General features: G+C 37.5%; 1 protein-coding gene across 1 annotated transcript in view; it reads right to left on the bottom strand.

Moving 5' to 3' along the window:
• FAM227B (family with sequence similarity 227, member B) overlaps positions 1 to 22,446 on the bottom strand; it is a 201,768-nt gene that overhangs the window by 31,454 nt on the left and 147,868 nt on the right. The window contains exon 11 of the mRNA XM_014537823.1: positions 798 to 889. Coding sequence (XP_014393309.1) covers positions 798 to 889 — 92 coding nt within the window. The remainder of the gene's footprint in view (positions 1 to 797; positions 890 to 22,446) is intronic.

Below are 22,446 nucleotides of genomic sequence, written 5' to 3'. Positions count from 1 at the left end.
GGATCCCAAATTGACTCCTAGAGATCACCACTTTCTATGCTAAGTACTTACAAACCACACTTTGTAGCACTGTGAAGGTTGGAAGAGATTCTATACACCTGGATTATTAGAGACCAGGAAATATGTATACTGACTTTCAGAAAGTGGCTTTTATACAGGCATAGTTTAAAATTTAAAATAATGGCCAGACTTGACTAGATAATTCAGAGAAATTTTAGCAATAGAGACTTCAACAAATTTAAAATCTAACAAGAGATCAAATTCAGAATTTTAAGCCAATAACCTCATCAAATCTTGCTAAAGCATCACAAGGTAGCAAGTCCATAGGATCTTTATTTTGGAGGCACCTTCAGGAAAGTGGAGAAACATAGCATTTTAGACTTAACATAACAGTGTCTACATGTATGTACTCAGTTATTCCAAGACCCTGGCTTAAGAGGTGGGGACAGGCCAACCATTACTAAAAACTCCTTTGACATTTTCCCTGCAACTTTGACTGATGCTTATTGAGATCACAGTCACGTTTATATGTTAATCCAGAGAGAAGTAGTGCCAGAAATGAGAGAAAAAGTAAATACCATGTCTTTTCTTATTACACAGGAGGATTTTTAAAGGAAAAACAAAACAAGAGTTTTTTTATTAGATTAACTTTCCAATAAATCACTTTGATCATTATTTTTTCCTAAGATATATACCAAGAATGAAATATTCAACATGTCTATGTGAAGCTGTTCAACTAATTATATTGCTAATTGTAGAAGTAAGAACTTAAAAAAAATAATCACTCTATTCCAAACCTTTGCTGATGGTTTTGATATTTCTTCCTTGGATGTAGATAATGTATATCCTGATGGGATCTTAAAAATTTTCGTCATATTGAAGTCTATAGCTAAAATAGAAAATAAAATATTTTTTAAAATTCTGGGTTTTTTTTCTTGACAAAAAGACATGATGCCCCTTCTTTCTCTTAGCGATTCACTCTAAACGTGGACAGAGGCAAAGAAGGATGGGAGAAGTTTAGGATATTGTTATAGCTTGCCCTCATCAGAGAAAATGAACATTGCATTTTATTTTCTCATGACTTGCTCTAAGCTACCATTTATTAAGAATACATGGAGAAGATACAGGTCTAGGTCTTTTGCTTCTGAGTCCAGAGCTCTTTTCATGACCCTCTCGTTAAATGTAATAGGAGGCTTGGTCCTAGAGTCCACCTTTTCCACATACTGACTACATACCCTTATCTGGCAATTTCTCCTTGCAACCAGCATGAGTGCACATGAGGATATCTAGGGAATCTTGCCATGTCTTAAAAAACAGAACTGTACGATTTAATCAGCTATGTCAGTCAGCCTAAAAGCTGGTTATTCAGATATCTTAACACAGAGCAGAGCAAACAGGTGCTCTAAGAGGCTTATGCTACATTCTGACACTCATTATTATCAGTTACCGGGTAGACCAGTTAGATCTAGAGGCTGTGATGTTGATGAGACACCTTTGAGGTGTTGAGGAAAGTCACTGGAATTGATTTTTAACATTATACATGAGAATATTTTAAATATTAGCCTGAAATACTAGAGGCAAGTGGGGATTTATCTCTGGCAGAGGTTAAATGATTGGTTAGCAAGGAATCTGCATTTTAAAATTTTGAGTGGAACCAACATTAGATTGAGTTGGAGTTAAAATTGGCAAGAAAAGTAGTAAACCACATAATTTCTTTTCTTTAAAACCTGCTTAAAAGCATAGAACGTATGAAGAGGAATCCGACAATATCTACCAAAATTACATATTTTCGCTTTGATCCGGTGATTTCTCTCCTAAGACTATTTACTACACAACCTGTTACATAAGTAGGAAAGATCATAGGTATAAGTTTATTGATTTGTGGCATAACTTGAAAATTTGGAGATGATAAACAACCCATGTATTTAGCAATAAAGTTGTGGTTGAATAAACTAAGGCACCTCCATTTGAAGGAATACTATTCAGTTGTAAAAAAACAATGAGGAAAATCCCCATACTGATGTAGAGACCTGAAAGTCATAGCATTAAATGAAGCAAGGTGCAGAACACTGTATAGAGCAGTGATGGCGAACCTATGACACGCGTGTCAGAGGTGACACAAGAACTCATTTTTTTGGTTGATTTTCTTTGTTAAATGGCATTTAAATATATAAAATAAATATCAAAAATATAAGTCTTTGTTTTACTATGGTTGCAAATATCAAAAAATTTCTATATGTGACACGGCACCAGAGTTAAGTTAGGGTTTTTCAAAATGCTGACACGCCGAGCTCAAAAGGTTCGCCATCACTGGTATAGAGTGTATTATTTAATTCACTTATACAGTATGCCACCTTTAGTATACAGTAAAAGAGAGGAAATAAGCATATTTTATATTTGCTCTCATTTTTATAAAGAAATACTGGAAAGATAACAGTTTAAAGCACACACATGTGAATGTAATCTACACCCTGATGCAGAGTCGTGTATGAGTTAAGCACGTAAGGCTTGGAGTCAGATGGAAACAGATTTAAACGCCAGCTCTGCCATTTGTAGATGACATGACCTTGGGCAAATGAATTTCTTTAAGCTTCAGTTTCTTCAAATAAAATTGGAAGATGATAATAGTTACCTTATATACTTGTTAACTGCATAAAAATAAGAGCATATATGCAAATCATAGTGCCTGGCACATTGTAAAGGTTACATGTTAATCAATATTGTTATTAATATTATTTTTTAAGGAGTATAAATTCAAACTCACTATTACTTCATACGTATAAAAGCTTTGTTGAGAAAAAATATTGAAAATATTGAGAACTGATTAAGTTTTATCTATTCCTTTAGGGCAGTGGTTCTCAACCTTCCTAATGCCGTGACCCTTGAATACAGTTCCTCATGTTGTGGTGACACCCAACCATAAAGTTATTTTTGTTGCTACTTCATAACAATTTTGCTACTACTGTTATGAATTTTTTATACAGTTCCTCATGTTGTGGTGACCCCCAACCATAAAATTATTTTCGTTGCTACTTCATAACTGTAATTTTGCTACTGTTATGAATCGTAATGTAAATATCTGATATGCAGGATGTATTTTCATTGTTACAAATTGAACATAATTAAAGCATAGTGATTAATCACAAAAACAATACGTAATTATATATGTGTTTTCCGATGGTCTTAGGCAACCCCTGTGAAAGGGTCGTTCGACTCCCAAAGGGGTCGCGACCCACAGGTTGAGAACCGTTGCTTTAGAGAAATCTGAGACATATTCTTTAGTTAAGGTAGACCAGCAAAGAGCTATGTATTAGCACTAAATTTTCCTGGTCACCTTTAGCACCTTTTTTTTTTTTACCATATTGTGCTTTATCTTTATGCCCTTGCTCAACCCTATCTGCATTTACTATGTCAACATAGTCATTACATTATACAGGGCTTTCCTAGGGAGAGTGTGGTAATCAATTAGGCTGTTCAGAAATATTCACCTATTTATCCTTCCAAGGTACATGATAGGACTGAAAACCACTAATGTCTTTGAGATAAGTATGGCCATGTGGTTTGCACTGTGCAATAAAATAATAAAATTTGAATTGAAATAATATTTTGTTTTTTTGAGATGAAGATTTAAAAGCCAATACTCAATTCATTGAATTCTCTTTGCCTGAGGCAGTGATTATTGTGAATGAGATGAAATATTCTTTGGCATGGGTGTCTGAGTTTCTACACTAATAGAGACTCCAGTCTGTATGCAATGTATACAGTGTGAGTGAAAAATAAATCTTTATCAGCATAAGCCACTAAGATTTTGCGGAAGTTCTTACTACAGCATAATACAGCATATCCTGATTAATATAAGAATTCACAGGAAAAATACTATCTAGTCTTAGTATATATATATACTAAGTGACCATTATGACCAGACTACCGGACCATTGGACAACTGGCTGGTAGTTATGGCGCACACTGACCACCAGGGGGCAGATGCTCAACGCAGGAGCTGCCCCCTGGTGGTCAGTGCGCTCCCACAGCCAACCTCCTGCTGCCAGCTAACCTCCCACAGTCCCTTCCCCCAGCCAGTTCCGATCAGGACTGGGCAAGACGGCCCTGATTGGCCAGGAGGGACTCCACCTGTGCACGAATTCATGCACTCGGACTCTAGTAGGTATATAAAAGGCTAAATGTCCGTCCGTCCGACTGGTAGCTATGATGAGCACTAGCCACCAGGGGGAAGATGTTCAGTGCAGGAGCTGCCATGATGTGCACTGGCCATTTAAGAATAAATGGCACCACAGACCTGGCACCAACAAACCAACACTCGGCTTCCCCCAAGTGGGACACAGGCCCCACCACCACCACCCTGGAGCGACACCCCACCAAATTGCAGCTGATGCTGCTGAGACCCTATGGTACAAAATGTGGTCCACAGCCCAGCCTTGCCCAGAAACGGTTGCTTTGGGTGCTGGGTAATGACATCATGTAGCAATGCCCAGCTTCCTCTCCCTAGCAACTAGCCTCCTTGGAGTTTCTTCAGCCCAAGAACCCAACTTGCTTTATAGTCAGGTGCAAACATTTTACAATTTAACCAAGTGTTTGTGAAGTGTTTTCATGTGCCTCATCTCATTTGATCCTCACAGAAGTCCTGGAGTAGGGAGATAGGAGACTTGGTGGAAACCTATTTTCATTAGCCAGAAAACAGAGATTTAGAAAGTTTAGAAACTTGACCCAACTTATAAGAAGTAAGAAATGGTGGATCTTGAAAATGACTTCAGGTTTTCTCACTGCACAAAATATAGTCAAACACTGCTGCAGTTAAATATTTCACCCTTTGTTCTCACTGTGTAATCTACAATAATATTGTGCTTTGTGTTGATATTTACTGCTGTGTTACTGACCATTACCTGAAGTTGGGGTGCTTCACTGGGCTGGAAAAAGTTTAGCTAAATCAGAAAGCAGGTCTAATTAAGCAAGTTTATTTTCATATATAAAGCTCTCACTGGCATCAATTGCACACATGTGTTTTGATCTGTCATTGTTGATCATGAATTTGGTTGACACTTTTATTATAGAGAAAGGGTGAATAGCGATATTAAAATATATCTTCTAATTAATTTCCTTTTAATGTGCATGAATCTGTGCACTGGGACACTAGTATCCTATATAATAAAAAAGAAACATGTAAATTGCCCATCCCTCCGCTACACTCACCAGCCAATCAGGACTGAGTATGCAAATTAACCCAACAAAGATAGTGGGTTAATTTGCATACACAGGCACTGTGCGGAGAGCAGAGCGGGGGAGCCAGTGGCTTGGGGGGACGTGGCCCCCTCAGTCGCTCCCCGCAAGCCTCCAGGCGGAGAGCAGAGTGGAAGAGCCAGCAGAGAGTGGAGCAACTTGGGGAACTTGGCTCCCCAAGCTGCCAGATGGAGAGCAGAGAGGGAGAGCTGGCGGGTTGGAGGACTTGGCAGAGTGGGAGGCTGTGGGATGGAGACAGAGCATGGGGAGCACCAGGAATTCTGGGAATAGTAGTTCTGGTGCCAGCCCCAGGACTCAAAGCAGAAGCCCAGAGCGCGGGGAGCACCAGGAATGCTGGGAATCATAGTTCTGATGGCAGACAGATCTCCTAGACCAGTGGTTGGCAAACTGCAGCTCGCAAGACACATGCGGCTCTTTGGCCCCTTGAGTGTGGCTCTTCCACAAAATACCACATACAGGCGCGCTTGTACAGTGCGACTGAAACTTTATGGCCCATGTGCAGAAGTTGGTATTTTGTGGAAGACCCACACTCAAGGGGCCAAAGAGCCAAATGTGGCTCGTGAGCCACAGTTTGCTGACCACTGTCCTAGACACTAGAGCAAAGTGAGCCTGGAGCAAGTTACTGTTGCGGTGGGGGATGGAGGGAAAGCAAAGGTGAGAGACATAAGTAAAATCAGAGTGTCTAGGAAAAATTAAAGGGAAGATATCCTAAAACTTCCAGGAAATCTCCACCAATGAAGCAAAGAAAAAAAAAATACCTTTATTATTCTGTGAGCAACAAACCAAACTGAGTTGGGGTCTCAGACAATTCGCTCATATGATTGCAAAAACACACAGAAACTCCTGGGTTGGAGAGGGCTCCCCTGAGGGCTCCCAGATTGGAGAGGGTGCAGGTCAGGCTGAGGGACCCCCACACCCCCCAGTGCATGAATGTTGTGCACCGGGCCTCTAGTGAAAATAATAAAAGGCTAATATGCAAATTGCCCCCTTGACCAAGAGTTCGACTGGGAGTTAGACCAGGGGGTAGGGCCGGCTGGTCAACTGCCCGCAGCCCCTCCCCTCAGCTGACCCCGCCCTCAATTGGACCTCCTACCCCAATTGGGGGTGGGGCTGGGCAGCCAACTGTCCGTGGCTCCTCCCCCCAGCCAGCCCAGCCTGATCGGCCCTGATCAGGTGGGCCGGCCAGACCCCATCTAAGCACAAATTCGTGCACTGGGCCTCTAGTATGAAATAGAGTGCTTCATACGCACAAATGGTTTGTTTTTATTTTATGGCAACTGCTAAATTATGTACATGACATTGTCACTTCCTTTCCTTGGCAGATAGAAAGCTTAGAACCAATCATATTTGTGAGCCAAATCTAGAAAAAGTAAAAGAGTTTTCAGTAAGATTTTATGTTGTAAAATCATTTCGGACTTTTCTTTTTCTATCTCATTTTTGCCTAGCCCTCTTTTCCTTATCTGCTTATTTAACATGCTATTTTATGCTCTTGTTCTGAAACATTTATGTAAAGCTACCAAAACTCTTACGGGAAAAAGATGGGCATATAATAACTAAGTATATACATAAATATATTGCCTATTATTTTAAAGAAAGGGTTTAAACATGTGATATGCAATATGAACTGAATTGTGTGCTTTACCTCATTTTTTATTTAACCCTTTCTTGAAATGGCCTAATGGCTAATGCTAACCTGGTGTGTTCACCGCAAAGCACTGCCCTTTGGAAGAGCACAGTATTAGGATTCGGGAATCTAAATTCTGGTTTAATTTTGCCATGGCTATATATGCAATCTCTAGCAATCCACTTTTCACTTGAGTCTCAAGTTCCTCATTTGAAAAAGTGAGGTCTTAAAAAAAAGTTAAAATTTATGTTCAAATTGCATGCCTTATTTTAAATTATATGAATTAAGGCATGAGGGAATAGATTAAATTAATCCTCTGATAAGTGGGAAAAACCCACAAATATGACTTTTTCAGCCTAAATCTGCTGTTTTCCACTTATTGATTTATTCACGCATTCCTTCAAGAAACATTTCTTATGGACTATGTGAAAAACACTACAAGGTTAAAAAGAAGTAAAAGATACAGTCCATAGATTCAACAGCCAATTATAATCAAACAGGTTGGTAAACTATCTACAGAAAATACTTGTGAATAATTAATTCCATGTCTTTTACAAAGTTAATAGAAAGAGGGAAAGAGCTTGTATTGGAAATAGAACTTTTAGGATGGGACAGAGACTGTTTGTGGGATGAGGTTGTCAAAGGAGGCTCATTTAAAAATGGATCAGATTTGCCCTGGCCGATGTGGCTGTTTGTTGAGCATGTCCCATGTACTGAGAGGTTGCCCATTCAATTCCCAGTCAGTGCACATGCCCATGTTGCAGGCTTGATCCCTAGTAGGGGGTGGGTAGGAGGTAGCCAATAGAAACATATTTTAAAAAAACAAAAACAACTGATCAGATTTGTGGGAGTTCAGACATGGAAAAAGAATTAGGCCAATGGCGTGTACATAGGGTGAGATTGGGTAACAGGCATTTGGGCAGGATCTTGAAAAGACCACCCTGGTTGCAGCAAAAGGTTACCTTAGGAAATGTCCTAAGAATATGAAGAAGGAAAAGAGCAAAGGAGTTTATGATGGAGTGGTTATCCTAGTGTAAGCTGATTGTTACTATGTGTTTGTCCAGAAATAATGGACTGAACTCAAATCTTTGAGGATGATTGAAATAATTAGTGGCTAATTATGAGTTCATTTAAGTACTACAGTTGCTTAACAAATGATGTGAGTGATGTGGTTTTCCCCTTTAAGTCATAAAGTTGATAATGAGCTTAATTATTTCAAATTATCATAAATTTTGTAAATGAAACAGGAATGGACCATCCCTACCACTGAAAATGATGGAGAAAAGAGAAGCCAAGGAATGCATAGTTAGTTACCTGTTACCATAGAGGACTAAAGTGAAGTATTGTTAATTAAGAAATTCAAAACCTTAAATAATGAAATCAAAGTGGTAAAGAGTTCACATTTTGTGAGGTCAGTTCTATGTGTGATTTATATTAAATACGCATGTTTCTTTCAAAATGTGGGTGGAGGGGTCAAATGTGGTGGAAGAAAACTAGTAAGAGCTCATTGTGTTTCCTCTTAGTGTAAATGTTGTATGGAGGGTGCTGTGGTTTACCCATATCATTTCCTCTTTGTTTGGAGCCATTGTGCTCTAATGGGAAAAGTGCTGGCAGAAGTCCTAGTGACGCAGTGTCAGTTCCCCGCCCTTTCACCAAAATATTTCCATCAGAGTGTTTACTGTAAGTTAGACTTCTCTACTGAACAAAGAAACTAGCATTTTATTCCATTATTTAAAAAAATAAATTATAGACTCTCAAACCTCTTCCATGGGTGGATTCTCAATATTTACCACTAACAATATGCCTTAAAATAAGCCCATATTCCAAGATCAAATTTTCAGTATTTGGTTCTGCTTTTAATTAAACCAAGCTCTTCTAAATGAATGAGAAATTCGTAGTCAAAATGAATGATTAGAATAAAATTGGTTCTTATAAGGCTGGTAATCCCAAATTCTTTGATTGCCCTACCACTAAGCTTCTCCCTAGACTAAATGAATCAAAATTTAATCAAATCAATCAAACTAAGAGAAGGAATACCATCAGAAGTTTCTTTTGCAAGACCACAAGACACTAATAAAATTTATGGAAGGTTTGAATTAGTACCTAGGGAAAACCTGTCATTCTTAATGACACTTCCTCAGGGAGAAGGACTGAGTGCTACTAGCCCATGATCCAAGAACCAATTTTATTTTTACAATAATTGGTACCATTATACTACAATGGACAGTGCATGGGAAAGAACTGAATGGTACATACAGCAGTGTTGGTTAAACATCAAAGCACATAAGAAACACCTTGGAATCTCTCATGCAACTTGAGTACCACCAGTGGCTCCTTCAGTGACTGAGCCTAACAGGCAGTCAGCAGGTAGAGGCAGATCTCATGGTGCCTTGGGCCTTTTGCTGACCATCCTCCAGGCTTGGTGCTGGTGGAAGCTGGCCTTGGTGAGCAGCTAGGTCCTTCCCACACGTGCCCAGGCTCAGTGGAAGCAGCCACAAATTGTGGATGGCTTGGGCGCTCCAAACAGGTTGCACAGGGCCAGTCACCGACAGTGTCTGACATTTACCTGCACTAAAGTTCCTAGTAATGTCCCAGAACAAACCCATCCAGTGGCAAGCTTTAGACAACGTCAGAGCAAGCTCCAATTAGCTTCACAAGTGGCATATACAAAGGGTGATCTCGGCAGGCCAGAACCTGAGGCAAATCCCATTTTGTGTGGTCAGCACCTGCACAGCAGCACATACACTGTGGTTTGGGTTGATCTTCAAAGTCAACCAACCTGAGGGTCGACTCCATAAACAAATGGGCCAACAGCAATCAAGACTCAATTACAGCCCTGACTTGTCATGACTAGGTGGTTAGAGCATCGGCCAGTGCACCAAATGGTTGCAGGTTCAATTCACAGCCAAGGGCATGTACCTTGGTTGTAGGTTTGATGCCTGGCCCAGGCATCAAATTGATGTGCAGGAGGCAACCAATTGATGTGTCTCTCTCACATCAATGTCTCTCTTTCTCTCTCTCCCACACCCCTTTCCACTCTCTCTAAAAAAAAAATAGAAAAATATCCTTGGGGGAGGATTAACAACAACAACAACAACAACAAAATTACAAGAGGAGGTCTCACACAACCAACACAGGGGACATTCTTGGAGCACCCAGTTCAGGTGATCAAGTAGACTGCACCACTGGGTTCCACAGGACACCTACTATAAAAGGCCACTTTACCAAGACTGGGAGACATATATCTACCTAATACACAGAAACAAAAATACAGAGGCACCAAAAATGGGGAGACAAAAAAAATATGCCCCATATGAAAGAGCAGGAGAAATCTCCAGAAAATAAGGAGTAAATGAAATAGAGGCAAACAATCTACTAGATATAGAGCTCAAAAAAATGGTTATAAACATGCTCAAGGAACTTAGTGAGAACTTTAAAAAAAGAGATAGCCAGCATAAAATAGAGCATAGAAACCATAAAAAAGAAGCTGACAAAATGAAGAATGCAATACCTGAAATGAAGAATACACAAAAAGGAATAAAGATTAGTTTAGATGAAGCAGAGGACTGAATCAGTGATTTGAAAGATAAGATATCAGAAAACACCCAATTAGAGCAGTATAGTCTAGGGACCTATGGAATAACATGAAGTATAACAACATTGGCATCATAGGGGTACCAGAAGGAGAAGAAAGAGAGAAAAGGATTTAGAACCTATTTGAAGAAATAATGGCTAGAAGCTTCCCTAACCTGGTGAAGAAAAAGACACACAAATCCAGGAAGCACAGAGAGCGCCAAACAAGATGAACCCAAATAGGCTCACACCAAGACACATCATAATTAAGAGGGCAAAGGTTAAGGACAAAGAGAATCTTAACTGTAGCAAGAGATAGTTACTCTTATCATACTGTCAGCTGATTTCTCAACAGAAACATTTCAGGACAGAAGGGATTGACATGAGATATTCAAAGTGATGAAAAGCAAGGACCTGCAACTTTTTACCCAGAAAGGCTATCATATAAAATTGAAGGAGATATAAAGAGCTTCCCAGACAAAACTAAAAATTTATTACCACCAAACTAGTATTAAACAATAGTTAAAGGGTCTTGTTTAAGAAAAAGAAAGAAAAACAAACACTTATAAATAACAAAATGGTAATAAATACGTACTTATCAATAACCACTTTAATTGTAAATGACTTAAATATTCCAATTAAAAGACAGGGTAGCTGAATGGATAAGAAACCAAGAACAATATATATGCTTTCTACAAGAGATCCACCTAAGAAAGAAAGACACATACAAGCAAAGAATAAAGAAATGAAAAAGGATATTTCATGCAAATGCAAATAGAAATGAAAATAAAAAGCTGGAGTAGCAGTGCTTATATAAAATAAAATGGACTTTAAAACAAAGTCTATAATAACAGAAAAAGAAGGACACTACATAATGAGAAAGGGAGCAATTCAACATAAGGATATAACACTTGTAAACATTTCTGTGCTCAACATAGGAGCACCTAAATACATGAAGCAAATCTTGATGGACACAAAGGGAGAGTTCAACAGTAAGAGAGTAATAGTAGAGGATTTTAATACCCCATTAACATCAATGGATAGATCTTTAAGACAGAAAATCAACAAGGAAACAGTGGACTTAAATGACACACTAGATCAAATAGATTTAATTGATATCTTCAGAGCACTGCACTCCAAAGCAGCGGAATATACATGCTTTTCAAATGCATATGCAACATTTTCTAGGGTAGACCACATGTTAGGACACAAAAGAAGTCTCAATAAATTTAAGAAGATTAAAATCATATAAAGCATCAACCATAATAGTATGAAACTAGAAATCAATCACAAAGAAAAAAAACTGAAAAATACATAAAGAGAGGGAAGCTAAATAACATGATACTAAACAATAAATGGCTTAATGATGAGGTCAAGGACGAAATCCAAAGATACCTTGAAACAGTTGAAAACGAGAACACAGAATCCTGAAAACTATGGGACATAGTAAAAACAATCCTAAGAGGGAAATTCACAGCATTATAGACCTATCTCAAGAAACAAGAAAAATCTCAAATAAACAATCTAACTTTACACCTAAACTAACTTGAAAAAGAACAAGAAATAAAATCCAAATTGAGTAGATAAAAGGAAATATGAAGATCAGAGAAGAAATAAACCAAATAGTGTCTAAAAACAATACAAAGGATCAATGAGACCAAGATCTAACTCCGTGAAAAGATAAACAAGATTGGCAAACCTTTAACCAGACTCATAAAAAAAGAGAGAGGGAGAGAGAGAGAGAAAGGATCCAAATAAATAAAGTCAGGACTAAAACAACAAAAGTAACAACTAACACTAAAGAAATACAAAAGATCGTATGAAAATATTATGAACAACTAAATACCAACAAAAAGGACAATCTGGATAAAATGGACAAATTCCAAGAAACATATAATCTCCTAAAACTAAATCAAGATGAAACATAAATAAGCCAGTCAGAGAAAGATAAGTATCACATGATCTCACTCATATGTAGAATCTAATGAACAAAATGAACTGATGAACAAAATCGATTCAGAGACTAGAACCATGAACAGACTGATGAATTTCAGAGGGAAGGTGGGGGGCGGTGGGGGGGGGGAGGGGGTTGGGTGTGGGGAGGGCGGTTTAGGAGGGAGAGATTAACCGGAGAATTTATATGCATATACGCATAGCCCATGGATACTGACAATAGTGTGCGGAAGGCTTGGGAGGGGCTGGTGAAGGGAAGAGAGGGTCAATGGGAGGAAAAAACAACCAAAAAACCCAAAGGGGACATCTGTAATACTTTCAACAATAAAGATTTAAAAAAATACTGACACTTGAAGCAAATAAACAAACAAAAAATAAGAAGAAATACAAAGTCTGAAAAGACTGATTACAATTAGTGAAATTGAAGCAGTAATCAATAAACTTCCCCAAAAAACAAAAGTCTAAACTAACACCTGTCCTCAAATTATTCCAAAAAGTTCCAGAGAAGGGAAGACTTCCAAGCTCATTTTATGATGCCAGCATTATCCTAATTTCAAAACCAGATGAGGACACTACAAAGAAAGAAAATTATAGGCCAATATCCCTGATGAACATAGCTGCTAAAATCCTCAACAAAATATTAATAAATTGGATTCAACAATACATTTAAAAATCATATATCATGACCAAGTAGGATTCATGCAAAGTTGGTCCAATATTTGCAAAGCAATTAATGTGCTACTCCACATTAAAAAATCATATTCATATCAATAGATGTAGATAAAGCTTTTGATAAAACACAGCACCCATTCATGATAAAAACTTTTGGCAAAATGGGAATAGAAGGAACATATTTCAACATAATATAGGACATATATGACAAATGCACAGTTAACATCATAATCAATGGGGAAAAACTAAAAGCATTTTTCTTAAGATCAGGAATAAGACAGATTCGTCTGCTTTCACCACTGTTACTTGACATAGCACTAGAAATCCTAGCTACAGCAATCAGACAAGAAAAAGAAATAAAAGGCAACAAAATTGGAAAGGAAGAAGTAAAACAGCTATTATTTGCAGATGACATTATACTGTGTATGGAAAACCCTAAAGAGTTCACCCAAAACTACTAGAACTGATAAGTAAATTCAGTGAAGTAGTAGGATACAAAATAAATATCCAGCAATTGGTTGCATTTTTATACCAATAATGAACTATCAGAAAGTGAAACTAAGAAAACAATCTCATTTACAAATGCATAAAAATATACCTAGGAATAAATTTAACCAAGGAAGTGAAAGACCTGTTCTCAGGAAATTATAAGACACTGAAGAAAGAAATTGAAGATTCAGATAAATGGAAGCATATACTCTGCTCATGGATAAGAACAATTAACATTGTTAAAATGTCCATACTACCTGAAGTAATCTATAGATTCAATGCAATTCCTATCAAGATACCAATGGCATATTTCACAAAACCAGAACAAATAATTCAAAAATTTATCTGGAACTACAGGAAAACATGAATAGCCACAGAAATCTTTATGAAACAAGAACAAAGTTGGAGGAATCATAACACCTGATATCAAAATATACTACAAAGTCATAGTGAAAACAGCATGATCCTGGCATGAAAATAGACATACAGATCAATGCAACAGAATAGAGAGCTCAGAAATAAACTCATGCCTTTATGGTCAATTAATATTTGACAGAGGTGGCAAGAACATACAATGCAGTAAAGACAGTGTATTCAATAAATGGTGTTGGGAAAATTGGACAGATACATGCAAAAAAACTGAAACTAGACCAACTTCTTACACCATACACAGGAATAAATTCAAACTGGGTTAAAGACTTAAATATAAGACTTGAAACCATAAAAGTCCTAGAAGAAAACACAGGCAGTAAAATCTCAGACATTTCTCATAGCAATATTTTTTTTTCGATATAACTCCTTGGTCAAGGGAAACAAAAGAAAAAATAAACAAATAGGACTACATTAATCTAAAAAGTTTTTTTTGCACAGCAAAGAAAACCATCAACAAAATGAAAAGACAACCTACTGAATGGGAGAACATATTTGCCAATGATAAATCTGATAAGGGGTTAATATCTAAAATTTATAAAGAACTTATACAACTCAGCACGAAAAACAAACAATGCAATTAAAAAATGGGCAAAAGACCTTAAAAGACATTTCTCCAAAGAGGACATAAAGACGGCCAATAGACATATGAAAAGATGCTCAATGTCACTAATCATCAATGAGATATCACCTCACACCTGTCAGAATGGCTAGCATCAATAAATCAACAAACAAGTGCTGATGGGGATGTGGAGAAAAGGGAACCCTAGTGCATAGTTGGTGGGAATGCAGGCTGATGCAGCCACTGTGGAAAACTGTATGAGTTTCTTCAAAAATTAAAAATGGAATTGCCTTATAACTCTGAATCAATTTCTGGGAATCTATCCAAAGAGACCTAAAACATTAATTTGAAAGAATATTTGCACCCCTATTATTAATTGCAGCGTTATTTACAATTTCTGTCAAACCTAATTGCACATTAAACTCTACAAATAAAAGTCTGGAGAAGTTTAATTGTGAAAATTATTTTTTAATTATATTTAAAAATAATTTATATTTAAAATAATTGTTTCTTTCTATTATTTTGGTTTGCTTCTTTGGGGCCTTCAATGTTGTAGAGTTTCTTTGACTGTCTTAACTATCATTTAAAACTTTTTCTTGATATCCATTTTACTCATATTCCCCCTTCAAAAAATTTTACTATCTTTTAATTAGTGTCTTATTCACTGTTGGGCTCCTTCCAATGTCACCTTCATGTCTGTTGATGGCTTTCTTTCTCACATCTTTTCAATCTCTACACTAAGCTTTTGCCTTTATGCTTGTGCTTTTCATTCATAAAAGTGTATCATTAAGTTTTAAAATGTGTGGCAAATTTCTAGTTATAATTTTCTTCTACTCCAGGATATCAATTTTCTGGAGAATGTCCTTCAACTGCCACTTGTTTTCCCTGTTCCTTCCCTCCTCCCTCATTTTTTTCTCATTTTGGGAAGTCCTTTGACCTGTTTTGTGATATTGAATTTTGTTTATCTCCTAATTTCACCATTGGAAGTGGAATTTCAAAGGAATTTGTGCTGTTTATTTTTCTTGTTTTTGGATGCTTTCCATGAAGGGAAGGGAAATGCTGACTTGATGCTGCCATCTTCAAACTAGAAGTCATTCAGCATGTTCTCCAACTTTTTGTCTTGAAAAGTTTGAAACTTAAGATATACAAAACTCTCACAATAGAATATCTCTACGACTTTTATTTAGATCCACCGGTTTTCAACCTTTTGCCACATTTGCTTTCTCTGCATTTCTTTTGTTAAATCGTTTTGAAAATAAGTTTTAGACTCTGCTAGCATTAAAAAATGAAGCAAATGAAAGGCATTTCAATATCTATGATCATTACTATTTATGTCTATGCATAGTTTATGCTCTTCAGACACAGACTCTGTCCCAAGGATTCCAGTGCAAGCAGGTTATTGGGAGTTGCAAGGAACATGGCTAGGAGAGGGAAGAAAAGGTAGTCAATGAAAGATGCACTATAATCCTAGAGAAACTCTGGGGAAAAAGTGTAAAACACATGCATCAGAATTATCCCAGCCAAGGAGAGGGGTGGGGAGTTCTGGTATTTATTAACTCTCTCTCTCTTCAGTCATTGGTTAAGCAATTTCCCTCAAGGGGTATTAATTCTAGTCCTCCATGTGTGGGCAAAGCAAGTTTTGGCAACCCTTCAACCAAGACACAGTTGATGGCTGATGGAAGGCAGGCTGATATGTAGGGAACACCAATAATTTTTTAACAGCAAATTTAACACATTTGAACAAGAAATTAGAAATAAAACTGTTTAGAACAATGTACTTATAAAATTATTAAAATAAAAAGACATGTAACAGGCAAAGAAAATCTTGGTAGGAGCAATTATTAGATTGAGATTACTATCATCTTTAGTTCTACAGGTGTTATCATATAATTTTTTTTCACTTATTATATTGACTAAAACCTGAAGTAATAAAGTTGAATGAAGCAGTGACTCTCTTTTTAGTGTACCACATTAAATCTGATGTTCTGCAGGTGTGTTGTGTTGCCCTATATCAAATAAATGAAGTTTTCCTATAAGTCTCAACAAACTAAATTTATTTCATTTTTTATTAAGAATGACTATTAAATCATGTTAAATATTATATTTTTTGGTATCTAGTAAGATGATCAGATTGTGTCATTTAATTTGAGATCTTTTTTTACAAACAGCATATTGCTAAGTTTTAATTTCTGTATGTGTATGTTTAATTTTAACCATTTTTAGGGTTTTCTTTTTTTAAAAAATATATTTCTTTATTGGTTTCAGAGAGGAAGGGAGAAGGAGAGAGAGATAGAAACATCAATGATGAGAGAGAATCATTGATCGGCTGCCTCCTGCACACCCCGACTGGGGATTGAGCCCGCAACCCAGGCATGTGCCCTTGGCCGGAATCGAACCTGGGACCCTTCAGTCCACAGGCCGACGCTCTATCCACTGAGCCAAGCCAGCTAGGGCTAGGGTTTGTTTTTTAATATGAAAAGTTAACATTCTTATTTCTTACTAGAGGCCCGGTGTACAGATTTATGCACATTGAAAGGAAATTAATTAGAAGGTTGCTGGCGGGGCAGGACTGGGTGAGATGGGCTGGACACCCCCTGGATTCAACCTCCCTCGATACCTCTCTGGCTGGCTGCACCTGGGGCAGTTCCAGGGCTCAAAGGGTGTCTGCAGAGTGAGAGGGGTCCCTCTGGCAGGTGGGGTCCCTAGGCCTGGCCTGCAGGGATTGGGCTGAAACCAGCTCTCCAACATTCCCCGAGGGGTCCCAGAGTGGGAGAGGGCACTCTGCAAAGTTCCTGTAGCTTGGCAGCTCCTGCGTTGAGCATCTGCCCCCTGATGATCATTGCTCAGTCATAGCTACTGGCTTGTTGGCTGGTTGCTTACGCTTTTATATATATATAGATGATGACTAATCTGTTTGAAATTATTTTTCCATCAAAACTTTTTGGTCTTTCCTATTTTCCTTTTTAAAAAAATCCTCACCCAAGGATATGTCTTTATTGATTTTTAGAGAGAGAGGGAGAGAGAGAGACATCAATGTGAGAAAGAAACATCAATTGCTCGCCTTCTGTATGTGCTACAACCAGGAATTGAACACACAAACTAGATATACACTCTGACTGGGAATCAAATCACAATTTTTTAATTTTATTTTTAAAATATTTTTATTGATCTCAGAGAGGAAGGGAGAGGGAGAGAGAGATAGAAACATCAATGATGAGAGAGAATCATCAATCGGCTTCCTCCTGCATGGCCCCACTGGGGATTCAGCCCGCAACCCGGGCACGTGTCCTTGACCAGAATCGAACCCAGGACCCTTCAGTCCGCAGGCTGACGCTCTATTCACTGAGCCAAACCAGCTAGTGCTAAATCACAACCTTTTGGTGTATGGGACAACGCTCCACCTGACTGAACCACCCAGCTACTAAAAAGCCATCTATTTTACTTTCTAATTAGATTGCTTTCTAATTACTCTTTTTGTCATCTACTTTGGAAGTTATGAATTCCATTTCTATTCTTCTAGGGGTTGATCTAAAATATTTAGCTAATTTTTATCAACATCTAGAATATATTAATATATCTATTTCCCCCCCAAATAAAGTAATAATCTCAACAAACTTATTTTTCATCTTCCTAAACTTCTCCTTCCCAACACCTTCAATGTTGTAATAATTTGGGATTTTAATTCAAGATTGTTTTAAAAATTTTTAAGATTGAGACTTAAATATATATCTAACCAGTTTTTTAGTCTTCATTGTTCACTACCATTAGCACTAATTTATGTGTGTATCTGTGCATGTAATTATTTATTTATGAGGCATAATTTACATAATCTACTTTTTTATTCTTTTTGGTGCACAGTTCTATGAATTCTGACAAAAGCATATGGTGGTGTAACCACTCCACAATCAATATATAGAACAGCTTTATCACCCAAATAATCCTTTTGTGCCCTTTGTAGTTAGCACTTGCCCCAGGCCCCGGTAACCACAGATTTGTTTACTGTACCTATAGTTTTGTCTTTTCTATGTATGTAGCCTTTTGGGTATGGCTTCTTTCACTTAGCATAATGATTAGAGATTCATACATATGTTCTACATATCAGTAATTGGGTCTTGTTTTCGTTGAGTAGTATTTCATTATTGATTTTTTTCTATCCCATATTTCCTCTTAGAAAATTTTTGTTTTGCTGCCATAATTCTTTTTTCAAAGGGTCTATAGCCAATTGACCTTTGAAGTTCTTGTTTGTGTGAAGATACTTTTATTTAAACTTGTGAGTGAATGATAGTTTGACTGGTACATATTTTGGGTTAATGCAATTTTGCTCAGACCTTTGTAGATATTTCGGCATTTTCTTCTAGCACCAAGTGCTCCCTAATGAGATATCTGATGACAGTCTCATTCTAGTCCCTTTATAAGCAATTTGTAAAACTTTAATTTTTAAACTTTCAGAATTTTAATTGTTTGAGTTTACTAGTAGAGGTTTCACCAAGTTGTGGGTCTTTACTTGTTCTACTTGGCCCTTGGTGGGTCATTTCAATCTTAAGGCTTGGATTTTTATTCAACTTGTTAAGTGTTCTTTGCTCTCTTCTCTTTCCCTCATATTCTCTTCTGGAACTCTTTTTGCAATGAAGAATGAACTATCTGAATTAATCTTCTATAGCATTTAACATTTTTCTATATTCTGTCTCTGTATTTTTGTTCTACTTTTGAGTGCTGTGATATTCCAAATCATTAATTTGTCCTTTAGCCATGTTCAGTCTATTACCTAAGCATTCTGCTAAGTAAATACTCAGGCAACATATTTTTTATTTCTAAGAACTATTTGAATTACTTTTTTCTGCACCATTTCCTGTGATTGTGGTTTTTTACAATGCAACATAATTTCAAATAGGCTCCCGGGGGTAGCTCTCATTTTTTTAAAAATGGGGTGGGTTATTATCATGGCATTTAGCACCACAAATCAGAGTCTGACTCATAGTAGGTATTCAGTGGTATTTGTTGAATGAGTATAAAAATTCTAGTTAGACTTTGAAATAAACGTTTTGCATTTGCTGGATTATCTTTTCCTCATGGGTCAATTTTCTGGTGCCTTCACCTTGATCCTGCTCATGTTTTCTCCAAATGTTTGTCATTTTCAGTTCATATATATGAATTCAGGATTAGTATTACTATTATAGGTAACTGAAATGAATTTCTTCTGGAGCTGGGGAGGTGTTTTGTTCTCAGCAAGTTTCTCTCCAGGATTGGAGGGCTTTCTGGTATATTTTCTGCATGTGAACCAGCTCTACCAACCTGCATACTTCACTCTAAGGTGCTGCATACTGAGAAGTGAGGGAGGTTAGGGACACCCTCATTATGAAAATATATCCATTATTGAAGACAATAGTGATTAAGAGCTCAGGCTCCATATTAACTGTTCCAATTTATTACAAACTTTATTACACCTTGGAAAAGTTACTTAAGCTCTTTTATGCCTTCTTTCTTCATCTAGAAAGTGAGGATAAAAGAATAGTTATCCATTAATTACTTGCTAGCTCTTACTAGGTTTTTAATGAAATGATATATATTAAATACATATAAATTTTAGAATAGTTTAAATTGTCATTATAATTTTCCTCTTGGACAGGACCATCGCCTCTAATTTTTCTGCAGGATCTGCTGGAGAGGTCTGAAATTATCTCAAGTTTTGTTCTACTTCTCCTTCTGTTCTGGCAAATCATTCCTAAAACTAGTTTCATCATTTGCAAAATGAGGATACAATAGTACCAACTTAATTAGAATATGTCATAATTTTATAAAACACTTAGAAAATTGCCTAGCATGTACCACTATGTAAGTATTTGATAAATTAGTCTCTTTCTGTTTATTATTATATTCATCTATGCCTTTTCTGTTTATGAGGCTCATCCAGGCTCTAAACATTACTTTGCTCTTGGTTTCTTTTAACCTTCCCTGCCCGTAGGAGGTTCCCACTCAGTCTCACCTACAGTGCTGCCACTATAATTAGCTAATCATCTTCCTCTTTGAAAGCTCAATTCAGAGCCTTTAAATCACCCTATTTATTTTTGGCATCCAGTCTCCAGCCATTTAGCCTTCTTCAAAGAAAATACACTAGAGCAGGGGTCCTCAAACTTTTTAAACAGGGGGCCAGTTCACTGTCCCTCAGACCGTTGGAGGGCCGGACTATAGTTTAAAAAAAAACTAGTCGGCTGCTAAGCAACAGGCAGCGGCGGCAAAAACAACTGGTGGCCAAATAAATGTGTTCGGCGGGCCGCAGTTTGAGGACCCCTGCACTAGAGTATGCATTATTGAGCCCCTACTCTGAGGCACTTACCAGCAGGAGTTCTCTTATTTTATTCTTACAACAACCTATAAGGTAGATAGGTATCATTAATTTTTTTTTTTTTACATATGACAGACTCAAAGATGTGAAGTAACCTGCCTACACACAATTATTAAGGATAACAGTAATTCAAATCCAGGTTTGTCTGACTGCAAATATACCATCTGAATGCTGAAAACTCTTCCCAGGCCATTGTTTCATATTATATCTAAACACTATATCCTCTCCTACAGTACACAGCTTTTGTAAGGAGTTGTCAGTAATCTCTTAATATGTATTTGCTGTTTTTTAGTGGCTCCAATTTTTTTTGTCTTTGTTTTTCAGTACATAGGTTTTGCTAGCTTCTTAATTTCCTAACACTTTGCAGATGTCATTTCACGTGTGAACTCTGAAAAATGAATTGCTAATGAGAATAGTGAATCGTTTTCTACTTTTAGTTTCCAAGATTTCTCTTTCTGAAAACATAGGTTTCCAAATATCAATTTGCTTTAACTGATTACTCAGACATAAACTTTATCTAAAAAAAAAAGCCTGCCAAGTTAGACTACATGAGTAGCTCTTTTAAAATCCTATATAATAAAAGCCTAAAATGCTAAGTCTCTGGTCGGTCATTCAACCAATGAAAGCGTAATATGCTAATGATATGCTAAGGCTGCTCAACCGCTCACTATCATGTGCACTGACCACCAGGGGGCAGAGGCTCCAACCGGCAGGTTAGCTTGTTGCTGGGGTTGGCGGATTGGGACTGAATGAGATAGGCTGGACATGCCCTGGAGCCCTCCCGCAGTCCCTCCCCGGCTGGCCAACCTCCCATGTCCCTCTCTGGCCCCGATTGTGCATCGGTGGGGTTCCTTGGCCTGGCCTGCATCCTCTTGCAATCCAGGACCCCTCAGGGGATGTTGGAGAGCCGGTTTCAGCCTGATCCCACAGGCCAGGCCAAGGGGCCTCACTGGTGCACAAATTCATGCAGCAGGCCTCTAGTTATTGAATAAGCCCTCGCTGGTTTGGCTCAGTGGATAGAGCCTCAGCCTGCGGACTGAGGGCCCCAGGTTTGATTCTAGTCAAGGGCACATGCCCGGGTTGCAGGCTTGATTCCATCCTTTCTGATTGTTGTTTCTGGTTTCTTGGGATATATTCCTAGAAGTGGGATCACAGGGTCAAATGGGAGTTCCATGTTTTGTTTTTTGAGGAAACTCCATACTGTCTTCCATAGTGGCTGCACCAGTCTGCATTCCCACCAGCAGTGCACGAGTGTTCCTTTTTCTCCACATCCTCTCCAATAAAAATATATATTTTTAAAAAATTATTGAATAAAAGTTTAAAATTACTAGAGGTTGCATCATTATGGGTTATTGAGGATTGTTTGTCTTCTATAATATGAAGTTATTCTCAGAGGAATACTGATTAGAATAGAAACCAGATGTGTTTTTTAAGACTAGACTGAAAAAAAGATAAACAAGTAGAAAATTAATATAAATATGACCTAAGGCAGTTTCTAGAAACTTGAAGCATGGGCATGACAAAAAAAGCATGTGTGCATGTGCA

This window comes from Myotis brandtii, unplaced genomic scaffold (genome assembly GCF_000412655.1).
Source record: "Myotis brandtii unplaced genomic scaffold, ASM41265v1 scaffold182, whole genome shotgun sequence".
In the NCBI taxonomy this organism is placed as follows: domain Eukaryota; kingdom Metazoa; phylum Chordata; class Mammalia; order Chiroptera; family Vespertilionidae; genus Myotis; species Myotis brandtii.
This window is presented reverse-complemented; position numbering and strand designations above follow the sequence as displayed.